Raw genomic sequence first — 15,203 nt, 5'->3', positions numbered from 1 at the left:
CTGATCCGAATGTAAACGTGTGAGTATTTCCATAAGTCACTACAAAGTTGTTGTAAAACGCTTCTGCAGTTGTTTTCGCCGTTTGATTTTTTTGTTGGTAAGGCAACAGCATATTTTGTGCAATGATCTGTGATAACTAAGATATTACTGATGCCTCCTTTTGATGGCTCCAGAGTCAAGTAGTCAAAACAGACTAATTCCAACGGATATGTTGTGGTAATACTCACAAGTGGAGCTCTAGCTACAACATACTTCCGTTTTAAACATCTATCACAGTTTGTCACATACTTATCTATTTCAGATGACATCCCTGACCAATAAAATCACTCCGTTATCAACCTCATAGTTCTTTCTTTTCCGGGATGTCCATGTCCTTCATTGTCATGTACTCCTATTAGGATATCATTTTTGTAGCAGTCTGGTACAACTAGTTGTTCTATCACTTGATCTTCATCATGTATTATTCTATAAAGAATTCCACGTTTAATTTTAAAATTGTTAAATTGTTTTTTCATAATCAAATCATGTTTTGTCATAAATACAGATGGAATTGTCTCATCTTTTTGGTATTTTCTCCAACGATCAATGAACTGATCTTGCCTTTGCATTTTTCTGATTTCTCTTAATTCATTTTGCGCAAGTCCTTGACCTATTTCATCTATTTTCTAAAAATTAAGTGTGCCCATTGGCAAAGTTTCAATGTAGGAATTAACAGTAAACATACCGTTACATATTGCCCTATACAGTTTGTTCATCAATTTTTACCATTTCTATATTGTTATTTACAATAAGTTCATATGGATACCTACTCATCTCATCAGCATCTTTATTTTGCAAGTCTGGTCTGTAAATTATATCAACTGAGTACTACCCAAATGGAGCTACCCACCTTTGATTAGTTGCATCCTGCTTTGCACTAGATAGGATATGAGTAAGCGGATTATTATCAGTAATTACTGAACAATGATTTAGATATAGGAAGTCTGAAAACGTTTCAGTCACTGTCCACTTAAGGGCTATGAATTCCAACTTAAAGGCACTGTAATTTCTTTCTGCTTTGTTCAAGGTGCGGCTTGCATTAGCAATGACTCGTTTCTTATCTTCTTGAGTCTGGTATAGAACAGCACCTAAAGCTTTTGTTGACGCGTCAGTATGCAACGCAAATGATTTATTGAGATCAGGATTTGCTAAAATTGGAGGAGAGCATACAATTTGCTTTAATTTATCAAATATCTCTTGTTCATTGTTAGTCCATTTCCAAAGTGTATGCTGTTTTGCTTTGCCCTTTTTAACTGATGTTGGAGGAAGCAATTCTGATAATGGCCTTGTGATTTTGCTAAAATTCTTAACAAATCTGCGGTAATATCCCGCAAAGGCTAGAAATGAGCGAAGCTCATCCGCATTTTTAGGTGTAGGCCAGTCCTTTACTTTTTGTATTTTTGCAGGGTCTGTTTCAATACCATCTGCACTGACCACATGACCTAGAAAATTGACTTTTGTCTGGAAAAAAGAGCATTTCTCAGCTTCAGGTTACATGATTTCAATCTGTCAAGTATGATGTTTAATCCCTCTAAATGTTCTTCATATGTTTTACTATATATAATTTGGTCATCCAGAAATATTACACAGATTTTCATGTTCAGACCTTGTAGACATTCCCCCATTAATCTTTGATAAGTGGCGGGCGAATTGCTCAACACGAACGGCATTTTGTTGAACTCGTAGAATCATAAGGCACCAACTGTGAATCCTGTGCGTTCCTTGTGGCTTTCCTCTACCTCAACCGGGTGATACCCAGATTTCATGTCAATAGTAGAAAAAAACTTTGCTCCATGTAAACAGCCAAACACTTCTTCGATTCTTGGTAATGCATATGCGTTTTTAACTGTTTTATTATTCAACATTGTATAGTCAACGCACATCCTAAGATTACCATTTTTCTTTCTTACCAATACAACATTGCTTGTCCATGGTGATTTTGATGGTCTAATTATCCCCCCCCCTCTAAAAGCTGGTTAATGTGTTGTCTTACTTCTTATCATTGCAGCTGGAATTCTTCGATGTCTTTGCTTAAAGGGTCTTTCATCTATTAAGTCTAGCCTATGTTTTATTTTGTTGCATACTCCTATGTCGTTTTCTGAAGTTGACAAAATCCCTTTATGTGTCCTAAGTAAGTCTTTTAACTTTTCTCTCTGTTCAGTTGACAATATTCGGTGTTCATCAATGTTCAATTTGTCAATTACTTTCTAATGTTCAGTATTGAGAGTGCAATTTTCCTCTTTTGTAACCGTTACTGGTTGCAGTTCACACAATATAGCTTTTGGTGAAATAACAACAGTGTTGGTTGTCAGATTAGATAATGTAACAATAACATTTGTCTGATCTGACTTCACATTCACAACTGCCGGTGTCACATCGACATATGATGGCACGTTGCTGTGTTCTGACTCCTGCAACAATGCTGTTATATCAGGGTAATTCACAGTCCGGTCAATGTACCCATTTAGTTCCAAACATTCATTTGGCTTTATCAAAACTTTGTGCGGAACTGCACATCTTATTATTGCAATGTCATCTTTATTCTTTTTAAGGTCTTTTTCTCTTATAACCATGGTCCTAAAACTAAGGTACCAAGGAGTGTGTAGTTTAACTTTTTGCAGAAAAGTATCTCCAAAGTTATGTTGACATTTAGTCAAATATTATTGTAATATACTGGTGCCTATGGTCACTGGTACTCTGGTAGAATAATGAGTATCAGGTGACACAAGAAACAAACAATGTTTCAATGAAGACCTAGGAAAACCTTCATCAATCTTCAAATCAATTTCAATATATCCAATATAGGGCACTTCTTTTCAATCATCGCATTCAATTTTCATTAGAGTGTTTAAAGGTTGAATCTTAATATTTCCCAGTTGAGTTTTATGAAAAAACTCCGATAAAACACTGACACAACTGCCTGTGTCTAAAGGTGCAGTTGTCTTGATGTCATGAATATAAACTATGGCTTCATTTGTTATGCCAACAAGTTGAGGGTCTATCCTATTTTTACCAATGTTCGACCCTGTAATCGAGGAACTTACACTTTTGGGCATTTAAATTGTTTGTGCCCTTATTCTCTACATTTGAAACAATATGACCTCTGCGTTTGCAGGACAGTCATTCATAACATGCCCTTTTTGATGGCATTGATAGCATTCTATATCGAACGCTATGCTTTGAGGTCTAAAGCTTCCTCTAGGTGCATAAGCACCCCTGCCCCTATAAGAAGTACAACGGCCACTGCCTCTATCATAAGAAGTGCCACAACCACCTCTGTAACTACTTGTTGCATAGGCACCACGACCCTGACCCCTGTAATAATTCTTTCCTGCATAATACTGGGGCGCTTCCTACTTTTTCTCCAGCTGCTCTATTCGCTGGTTCAATTGTTTAAGAAAATATTTCATTTCTGATAGATCAGACTGCTCTTTCTTGTCAACATTTACAGCAAGTTTCCTTCATGTCTGCTTCTATCTTCCGTAATTCACGCTTACATTCATCGTACTCTACTAACTTGTCGCATTGGTAAGTTGACAGATGTTTCAAATCCTTTTTTAATCCGGCATGCAGAACAGTTTTCAACACATCCATGTCGGATCGTTTCAAAGCCTTCAAATGTATGGCAGTTTCAAACAGTTCTTTTAGCCTAGCGACAAATACTGTCACAGACTCTCCTGTCTCTTGCTGGCTAGAATAAAATTTCCGCATTATTCTTTCCCGCGACTTTATACTACCATATGTGCCTTTCAAAATTCTGCATAACTTGTTCAAGAGTCACATCATGTCCTAGAAGACGCAGTACATCCCCAGCACTTCCTTTCACAGCACGTCGAACACCCAATCAAATTTGTTCTGATTTTAACACTTTGCTGTTAACTGTCGCCTTCACCTCATACTTGAAAGTATCCCATGTGACTTCCCTTTTCCCTTGATCTCTGAAGAATGTAGACAGTTTTGTATATTGATGTCCCACTTTAACTTCAGTTGCTTTAGGCACAACATGTTCCGACTCTTCACCTTTCACAATTCCAAACGCTTGTGCAATCCTCAGCATATCCTGTGGAGTGTCACACTTCGGTTGGAAACCGAACATTTTCAAGGCTTCCAACAACCTAACTTCGTCCTTTGTTAAGACTTCATGGCCTGTCGCCATGTTGAATTTTCATTCTTCTTGTTGCACATCAGGTTCCTGATCCATTTCACAAATATTTCCACGTAAGCACTTAAATGTCTTTAACTATACACACACACTTAATGTCATTCACTTTTGATAGTATTTAACAAATAAAAGTCAAAATCACTTTTTAATAAGTCTTTAATACACCTGTGGTGCACTGAATGGCAGAAGATTATCACTATGGCGGTAAATTTCAATATCCAAAACAACCTATTGTACAAAAACTTAAAAATTCAAACAACTCAAAATAGTACAATCATGATAACATTCATTCACAATAAAATTCACTTATCTCGAAATGTAATAGCGGTATACTTTATGTTAAAGTTATAACTGGCATACACTTATCACTGCTATGATCAATGTAATTAAGAACAATTTCTAGTTCAATTAGCAAAGTTTAATTAAATAACTTTTTTCTGTTTTAAATTAATTTTATTAAAATATGTATCTCTTTGAACAGTTTAAGTGTATTTAATTAAATTATTGACTTTGATTTAATTTACTAAATTATTTTAAATAACTTTATGGTAACTACGGCATTGCAAAATGTTCGCTTATTATGAAGTAGAAAAACTTTACGGTAAAATAAATCATGCTTGTGAGGTTGAGCGCTCATAACCAGGTTCAAACCCCCAATGCTTTGCATTGACCGTTCCAAGGCGGTGACCCCAGCTTTATTCATATTTTGTGTTTATGTTGGTTTGTATTGTGCTGTATTGTGCTGTTTTGTACTGTTAAGGCAATCGGTCACTTGCCTTAAATAAAGGACCAACTAATTGTTTTTAATGAAAATTCAATACTGCTCCAGCAGCTGGAGTTTTACTTCTTTATATTGTAATATATCCTGTCGTTCAGAGTACGATGAACAAAACACTTTATCAAACTATGAAATGTGTCGGTCATACATGTATTTGCATATATATATATGTATGAACTCTTATTTCTGAAAAGAACGTAATATTATTCTGGCCAAATATCTGACAAAACTGAAATTTAAACAGAACAATATTAATATTGATAATGATTGAATAATTGTTTATTAATTTAAAAATTACAATATGTATTACAACATACTGCAATAAAATACTTTTGTTCGAAAACTGAAGGAGTTTAAGTAATTATTCTTATAGTCTGCACAACTACAAATTCTAACTACAATTCGAATGCTACATAATAAAAACTACTGAACTATTTACTTGTCAATCGTCATGAAATGTCAGGTCCAAATTGTACACTTTAAGGTCAACACGGACAGATATTCCAGATAATAACCGGGAACACCAAAATCATGGATTTTTTTCACAAATCCGACAACAGAAAATATGGATTATGGGTCAGGGTCAGCAATTGAATAACTGAAACGGTTGCAACACTATGAAATGGTATGAACAGTAATAAAAGTAAATTCAATATAGCAGCAATGTGACAATTAATGAAATGTTAGTATTAAAAGAATGCCAATATTAAATACTGTATTCGGCCACCATTTAATTCAAGTGTATCCTGTGAAAGCTCTTCAAAAAACACTTTCACAATTAAAATATCATACACAATGGAAATACACAAGATGTTTTAGTTTTTTTTCAACACCCCCCCCCCTTTTTTAAGAAAATAATAAAATATGGCCAAAATAAAAACTGTAACAACTGCAAAATTTCCTATAAAAATAGTACTTACAAATCTGATGTTTTTCTTTTTTTGGCCACTGCAACACAATGCCTTAAAATAGAAACACTGTTTCAAGTCCTGATTGCACAATAGTTGTGTGCGTTTAAAATTGTTCACATGAAGTGCTGGGTCTAGAAGAAATCCTCGCGAGGAGTGGTGATGTCTTGTACATGTACAAAGTGTAGCCTAGGCTCACCTGACAGCTGCATACCGGTGACGATGGTCAAACAGAATGCGTTTTCTGACGGGAGTCCTACATCCGTGGGTTATTTCCGTTGGGCGCCATTTGTAACCCTCGTGGTTATGAGTGTGTATTGTCCCAATTAACATGACAATATCATAAACAAGATATTATAGTTCACAGATCACTTTTTTTCAATAATGTTATTTAATAAAACATACTAATATTCAAAAATCAGTTTATCCCAGAGAAAATCTGACAGGATCAATTTATGGAATTGAGTCCCTTTTCTCTTCACATCCGTCTCTCTCCTTTCAACATACTGGTGCTGTAAATTAGAGCATGCAATCAGATATTATGAAGTTTCAACTGAATGTATAAGTTGCTATTTAAAAGTGTTTTTTTTTTTTTGCTGCAATTCTGAACATTCGCGAAATCCTGTGATTTGAACATTAAAGATGTTCAAACCTCAAACGACATACCAAGAAAACAATGCATTGCAACCGTTTTCAATAACATACAATAAAATACAAACACAAGAACCAAAACTGACCACTAGAGTGAACTTGAACTCGATTATTACATAAAAGCAAATATCTGCTTGCATTTCCCACCAATTTGATCATGTGACCACGATCAAGAAAATATCGCCCCTTTGGTGCAAAAAGATACCATGTAACATTGAAATTAGAAATTTTTTGCACCAATGGGACGATATAATGTTAAAATAATAGGTAAGGGTTATTAACCACTAAACAAATCGGGAGAAAGTCGACCCGGTCACATATATTAAGCAGACAAGAGTGGCGGGTTTCCCAATTCTTATCGAACATGTGTCATGCAATATTATGTATTCTGCTGAATGAAGTTGTCCCTTTGTCTAATTAATTTTGTCATACGCGATGTTTTATTCATCGCCGCAGTAGACTATTTTACATTTTCCGCATGAGTTCAAAATCGTTAATTTTAGACTGTGAAAATCCAATCGCTGATCCAAATCGCCATGATGACACTTCAAACGGCACAGTTTATTTGTCAACGGTAACATTTTCATGCCACGATGGCTACGAGCTGGTGGGAGCAAACACATCAATCTGTACGGCATTATCTACATGGCGACCAGAAGTTCCAAATTGCAAAATAAAAGGTGACGATATATATTTAAAACACAGGACGATGTAAACGAAGCACGCAATTAACTGCACGTTATAATTGTGTTTTAAACAATACATTTCTATTGACAATTGTTTTTTAAAAAGGGGACGATTTGACGTTCTTTAACCAAATTAGCATAATAGAGTTTGCTAATCTTGCCTCAAAGCCACAAAGGACAATAAAGATATTTTTAATTTATTTTTTTAATGTTTTATGGGGTTGTTTACGAAAACTTATTTTGATCTTTGTTTTTGTAAAGTTAATTTACTTACATGTTTAATTAAACTACTAAAAAAGAAAAACCCACAATAGTCATTGTGTTTCGAAGTCATTGGCTTTTGACAAGTCATCAACTGTAAAAACTACGAGAATTTTCAAAGACTCGCAATAAAATGACACACATGAATATTTTGTATCGCCACCTTTAACCAGTCCATTCACACTGGCGTCAGTTTGTATACATTGATGGGTACTTGAACTGTCATTGAAGCCCAGCTATACTAATTTAACGCTTTGTGAAAAACAAGATTTATCTTATTGCATCGCACTTTCAAAACACACATCAATTCCTGTATGCTTTTCAAAGCGTGGCGATGCTTACGTGTAATGTATATACAGGGCATAAGATTGCAAATGAAACATGTCTCTATATGTCAAATATTATACGTTTGTTTCAACAGACTGTGGACCTCCTCCTGATTTAGCACACGGCACATGTATAGCTACCAGCACTACGTTCAGATCGATTGGACGTTGTTCCTGTACCACTGGATACCATTTTACTGGAAGAAATAGCAGTACTAAATGCCTTTCGAACGGATCATGGAGGGGTCTCGATGGAAGCTGCGCTATAAAAGGTCATCTTATTTTAGTTGAACCATTCCATGGCGAAACTCCGTTTTAGGAAAATGTCATATGCATTTTGTTTTCAGAGAAAATCGATGAAACATTAATATAATAGTATTCAAAAACGATTCAATTCGAATAAATACACAATCATAACACATATACATACAAGTATTATTTATGTCATTGAGTAACAACAGCAAGCACGTGACGTTTAATTTTGTGGATTTATCAGATAAATCAATTGGCCTAATGGTGGCCTAAATGGTAATATACAGTGGACGATATTACACATAGTAAATTGCACGTCAGTTTGACATAGTGCAGTGTCAAAAGGTTATCACCAAGTGTCTGCTGGTGACATAAAGGAAGCGCATAATGATAGTGCACCGTGTTCTAAATGAATCCGTAAGCGAATATGTTTATGTTTATAAACTTTCCCGACTTTTAAGCACAAATACATCAATAAAAATACTACCGAACAAACACACATTAATTTATTTCCTATTAATTCAAATACGATTTTGTTTATTGAATAAACACATTTCAAAGACGTTTTAAAATCAAAGTCGAGCGCCTTTGGATTCGCACTGAATACCTGTGTATTTAAACATCTATATATAATGTTATATTATGTAGATATCAATGAATGTTTAGAACCACACCCATGTGGTGAACATGCTCGTTGTGTAAACCTTATGGGAAGTTATAACTATTCATGTCCGCCTTAACTTGTGCAAGGTAACGCTTTTCTCGATTGTTTCGGTATGCATAAGTTAATCGTTTGACACATGCTATGACACTTCTTAAAACCTATTTAATCTCCTGTAATACCTATTTATTCTTCTTCGATTTGCTTTTGTTCAGACTTTAACATTAGGTTCAATATATGTTGTGTATAAGCTCGTCATTGGAAACAAAATTGTATTTTATTATGTATGTGTACACGTATTATAGTTATTGGCTTAAACAAATCATTTTGTGGTCTTCTTGTCCATATATACTTGGTTTGTATAGTCGTTTTAAGTTATGGTATTTGACAATGTAAATTGGTCGAATCATAATCACAATATGTCACTTCAATCGATTCTGTATTAATGTTGACTCTCATTGTTTTAGAGCCTGTGATCATTTCATTTGAAACAAATGGAACAAGATTCAATGGTGACAACAACATCTTGGATACATTTCAAATACCCAACAGGTTTCCTTACTTTGGAACATACTACACGTTATTCAGGGTATCATTTTTATTATTATGTTCCTATCGTATTTACGTTACGTATTCAACAAATGGAAACTGAACAGTTAACATATAAAACAGTTCTTAATTACGAAATGTTTCATTCAATATTGTTCTTTAACTGGTGTCAAATCGTCATTTATTAAAACGTTCTTCTAATCCATAAATAGTAGTATTTTATTAAAACAAGTACCATGGAATACAGGATACCGACCCTACCTAGATGACGCTAGCACATTATGATTAAATTAAATTATAAATATTTCTCATTATGACTTTCGTTACTATACAATTAGCATTTGGTCACTTTAACGAGCTGCCATTTTGTTGCTGCTGTTTGTTCCAGCCAAGCATGAATGGGTTCATCGCTCTCGACTTCCAGCCACTCTACAATCAATATGGTGGCGAAACTCCCAGCGAGTGGACAGCTGCCATTCAGAAACATATCGTCATTGCTCCGCTGTGGACTGACATTGACAGCAGAAATATATCTAATGGTGGACTGTGGATCCACGTTTTAACTGATAGAGACAAGGCTGACGTTTTAAAAATTCAGGACCGCGTTCGCCAATACACTAACCAAACTGAGTTCAATGTCAGTGTGGCCCTGGTCGCCACGTGGAAACACGTGACTGTCCACTCGCCATACGAACCCGGATATGAACTCGTCAATCATCAGGTTAATCACAAAACACTTTGTAATTTATCTTCGTGACGCTTATCAATACTTGTATGGCTTTCAACTTAGAACATAACGTGTAAACCGATTATAATATCAGTACATTAGATTCTGTTTGCGTTATTGTGATACAAATTTTGTGAAGTTTTTCATATATCCACGCCTAAAATTAGAGTACTTTAGTTAAAAAACGTCACAAACATGAATACATTGTAGGTATATTAAATATGGTTATTATTTATTTTAAGATGCATTTTTAATGTTTTTTCTTTTATTGTCAATATTTTTTATTCTCTTTCAGCACATCAATTGTTATGTAGTTTTGAGTTATGCTCGTTTGTTTACAGAACCTTTCGATGCAGGTTATATTAGTGACAGACGGTATGTTTACGTACATTATGTTCAACTACGACAGAGAACAGTTCAGCATCAGACCATTACCGGAAGTATCTGTTGCCAGTGGTTACACGCATTTGGACTATTCCGCATCCGTTCTGTCTACAAGAAACAACTTTACAAATCTAATTAAGGAATCCAACGTGAACCCTGGTAATTTTATTTGACAACTTTTATATGTTGTGAGTGCGGACGCCATCATAAAGTGTGATCAAATATTAATCAGATTATTTTCATTGAAGATACAAACAGTTACACATTTTCATAAACGCGTAAGGAGTACAGACATTTTAGACTTTGTTTTAGTTTAAGTTTAATATCTACATTATTATTTGTAATGAAACAATAACATCGCAAAATTGTTATAGTAGGTACTTGTTAGTGTTTATGTGTAAGATTAATCTATAATATGCAATAACTTTGGGATTTGTTTTTGGTTACATATCTTAATATAAAGAAGTAAAACTCCAGCTGCTGGAGTAACACATCAATAGACCAGTTTCACAATACTACCGCTGTTGCTATTTTTAGATATCACGTGACGCGTCGAAGTTTAGAACGAGGATGAACGTGTATAGATCTTTGGCGGAGCATATCGATGATTATGAACCAGTTTAGTTTTATGATTTTATTCGGAATTTTCATAAATACTGACACTGGTTACAATTACGGCAAACATATGCATACATGGATGTGTTGTTTAGTCAATATATTGATGATGGGTTATGAAATAAACATTCTCACACCCAAGTCATATTTCAAAGCCATAGTATATAGTACCACTAGTGTATACGTGTATATACATTTAATTTAATCTTGATTCAAATTCAAGATACCCATTGTCATCAAAGCATATGTGATCTAAAGTATAAACATTGATAATTTCACAAAACAAAGACATACAAAAGTCGTATAATACAAAAGGTTATTATATAACTTAAATTCTCAAAGTTATGTTTGTTTATCTGTACCATTTTTCACGAACGATTGAACGTGTAAAATGTGTGTTGACTCAATCATAAGATAAAGCGATAGAAAATGCAAAGCAAGTGATACATGTTTAACGTTTAACTTTTATTAATGTGCTTTTACAGTGAAAAACAATATTGAAGAATTCTTTTAAACAGGAGAAAAAACGAACGCCATAAATCTCTCTTGTGTGTGTGTGTGTGTGTCTTGATTTTTCGGAAACATTCTTTAACCCCGTTGTGGTCAATGAAAATTCTTGTTTTAATTGTGTTCTTTCATACACTAACGAACACTCTTAATAAGACTATGTAAGGACGGAGTTTTATGTAAGCGGTACCCGCTAAATAGGTTTCGGGTTTAACATAAAAGCTTATAAATATTTCAAATTTATATATAAGTATTAAGCACTTAATTATGTTTCCGAATATTCTTTCACTGGGAAAATTGTTCCTACGCTAATTTTGACAAGGCGGACATTAGTTCATGCGTTGTTTTAACTACCCGGACATTCAATCCCACGCTATTTAGACATCCCGGACAATCGTTCCAACATTATTTTGAAAGACCGGATATATATACTCCTACATAGTTTTAACGCCCAGAATTCTGCATTTTGGCAAATTACAGATCTCAGTGTAAGTCGATATATTCGATTATTTTTAACGTTATCATTCTCATGATCACGATAAAATCTTACAACAATATTAAATATACACAATATAAAATATACACAAAATATAGGAACATAATTTTTAACTATTTCAATAAGGACATATTAAAATACCGGATAAAATGCCCAGAGTGCCATATTATTTTGTTAAAATTTGATAATAATGACCGGGATAGCAATTATTCCGGAACGAATCTACGGACTGTCCAAATAACGAAGGAACGAATGTCCAGGCTGTCGAAATTATGTAGGAATCAGTATGTGCATTGTCAAAATAAAGAAGGCACGAATGTTCAGGTTGTCAAAAACATAGGGACGAATGTCCGCCTGTGTGGAAAATAGGCTAGGACAAATGTCCAGCATTCACTGTAGTATTATGATTAAAACTGGTTAATATCTATACAGTATTTAGTTTGAGTATTTGGCGGTACATTAGTCTTAGAAATGACTACGTAATACTTCTACCACGATAAGACATTGGGGTACCATAACATGGTGTTCAATGACCAGGCATCTACCACGGGTGGTTTATGACACCATGCTCTTATTTAGTATTTGTCGGCACAGTATCTGATCATAACGAGATAATTGGTTTATCCGGAACACAGGGGCTACTTAACCACATATGTATCAATAAACAAGATAGATCTTTTTTTCAAACAGCGCGATAAAAAAGCTCTAACAAAGCGTGTCAAATGTTTAAAAAAAAGGAGAAAAACAAGTACTTTATTAAATTATTCAATACAATTTGTTTAATGTATTGACACTAATAATGTGAATTGCATATTTATAACTTATTCTGACAATGTCATATTGTGTTTTCTAAGTCGTTGAATCGCCGAATGTTCAAAAAAGTGAAAGGCTGGAATCAGATGCGGCGTTGCGCGGGAGTATTGGACATTTATACACGTTCAGCCTCGTTCTGGAGTTCTGCGAGTCACGTGACTTTGCGCTCTTATCAATTTTGGCCTATTGTGAAAAGGGTCTATTTTGTAGCTCGATCATCTATTTCAAAAGTTGCTTTATTTATTTATTATTTTATATAAATGATTTTTATATTGAATTTTCATTTATTGAATTTTTTATAGCGTTCCCCGGTCGATGGCTGTACAACGTTACAGCTATAACAGTCTCCATGTTGAACGAGACTAGATGTTTGCAATTTGTAATGGCAAATAACTACACATTAAAGAGCTGGATTACAGAACAGCTAGTCTATGCATTACCCTGTCCCTGCCAAGAGGTGCTTATGTTAGAGGTACGAGGTGTTATCATATATTAGCTTCAATAAGTTTATGAAGACGACAGCATTACGACCTAAAATATTAATTATTATTGATGATTAATTTAGTACAATATACTATATTTACTATATTAATAGGGTTGAATGAAGTGTGTTCATATACAGTTACCAAGAAAAGAACACTTCTTATAGGCCATTTCCTCCTGTGTTCGTCATTTGTAAATGAGATTGCCTGTGTATAAGACCTACTTCAAGGATATGCTTTATTTTGTGTATGTGTGTTGAGCTTAGAAACATTAACCAAGATACAGATATAGAGTAGTGGCTGTATTCATCCTCAGCATTGTTATGTTTAAGGATTACATGTTTACTCGGAAAGATGAGATATTACCTGGTATCGGAACCAAGTTCACCCACACCACATGCTACGAGTCCTGGTTCTTCAGCGTCTACGGGATCAAACAAAGATGCTGCTACATGTGAGTTAACATATTTGATTCAAGTAAATTTAAATAAGTAATTTATTCGATTCAGGCGATACCCGTTTGTTCATACTATGGGCAGCGTCTTGTGTTTTAATTTTTGAAAATACAACGTTTTCAGGTTCAGCAAATTGGAGTCTCAGTATCCGGGGGCTGTAGCAGCGGAGTTTGAGAACTCCACCATTGCATCACTCCTCCATGAGGGTTACTACCAGTGCTGCTCTCCTGAGGGAAGCCAGAAATACTGTCACCTGTACCAGCAGATCAACCCTCCTGATGACTGCTCAAGATACACGATCAGTGATGAAATACAAATGGCGGACAAAAAAGACTGCCCAAAGATTGAAGACTTGTCGGTGGATGTGGAGAAATAAGCGACCAATTTTCGAAATCGGGTCTTGGGAAATGTACAAAATTATGGTGAGCAGAGAAAATCCGAATCGAATATTGACAGTGTTTATAACGTGTCGGATGTTTATACCTATGTACAGAGATTTGAAGAAGATGTTTGGGTTCGGATAGAAAATCATATATAATTTCTCCCAACGGTAATCATATTACTTGCAATGGATTTACCATTTGTATAATTTGTGTGATGTTATGTGTAAGTGTGATGCAGTTTATGTTTTGATTTTGTCCTGTACTAAACATGATTGTTTCCATACTTATTACACATGTTGTAATATTATTGTAGCGTGTGTATTGGGTGATGATGAGAAAATGTATTAAACATCCAGTGTTAACATATGCAACAGTTCAATACTTGGTGTTCAATTGTGCCGCTTATTGAGTCATTCTACAATAAACTTAAACTCGGGCGATATGAACACACTAATGTTGGAAATGAAGTTTGTAAGTTTAAGGGTGCTTCTTATAATCTCTCATGTACAGCATTACACGTGCATATTGTACACTCGCGCACAACTCGCTCGTTTATTTCACCAAATTTTGTGTTGTAGACCTGAAAAAGGGAAGGTTTTCATAACGGAAAAATGTCGCTGTCATTTTGTTATCTAGTTGCTTCTAATGCACCCTATCAACATTGTTACAATTATTCCTTTATATAAACCGTACTTAAAGTTATATTTTAACCTCTATATTTTTGTTTGCATAAAACGTATACGTTACTGAACTTTAATAATTGAGTTATGGATGTAAGAATGTCATATTTTATGTATTATGTATTTAAGTAACGTCATAGTTGAACTATTGGTTTTTCTAATATTAATAAATCTGCATCGGCTATTATTTTCTAATTGACAATTAAATGCATGTCAGCCAGATCAACAAACTGACCACCGGTTGACACTTTACAAGTAACTGACATAGATGCAAACTAGAGACCTTAACATATTATATCATGTCCGAAAATATGCGACACATACATAAAATGTTCAAAAAGCAACTACCGCCCAATGCCCAATAGGTAATACGGTTATAACACATTTT

The 15,203-nt window shown here is 34.6% G+C and overlaps 1 protein-coding gene across 17 annotated transcripts in view; it reads left to right on the top strand.

The window, feature by feature from the left end:
* The window catches only part of LOC127852283 (sushi, von Willebrand factor type A, EGF and pentraxin domain-containing protein 1-like), a 34,096-nt gene extending 19,097 nt beyond the window's left edge, over positions 1-14,999 (top strand). For 14 of the 17 annotated variants that reach the window (XM_052386200.1, XM_052386196.1, XM_052386193.1 and 11 more), the window contains 8 exons: positions 7,042-7,218; positions 7,907-8,083; positions 9,192-9,313; positions 9,662-9,994; positions 10,342-10,543; positions 13,118-13,287; positions 13,630-13,751; positions 13,876-14,999. In XM_052386200.1, coding sequence (XP_052242160.1) covers positions 7,042-7,218; positions 7,907-8,083; positions 9,192-9,313; positions 9,662-9,994; positions 10,342-10,543; positions 13,118-13,287; positions 13,630-13,751; positions 13,876-14,128 — 1,556 coding nt within the window. In that variant the 3' untranslated portion in view covers positions 14,129-14,999. The remainder of the gene's footprint in view (positions 1-7,041; positions 7,219-7,906; positions 8,084-9,191; positions 9,314-9,661; positions 9,995-10,341; positions 10,544-13,117; positions 13,288-13,629; positions 13,752-13,875) is intronic. The other 3 variants (XM_052386199.1, XM_052386194.1, XM_052386185.1) reach the window with 1 other exon arrangement.
* Positions 15,000-15,203: the final 204 nt, after the last annotated feature.

The sequence above is a fragment of the Dreissena polymorpha genome, chromosome 12 (genome assembly GCF_020536995.1).
Source record: "Dreissena polymorpha isolate Duluth1 chromosome 12, UMN_Dpol_1.0, whole genome shotgun sequence".
Taxonomy (NCBI): domain Eukaryota; kingdom Metazoa; phylum Mollusca; class Bivalvia; order Myida; family Dreissenidae; genus Dreissena; species Dreissena polymorpha.
Note: the sequence above shows the minus strand (reverse complement) of the source record. Positions and strands in the feature narration are given on the sequence as shown.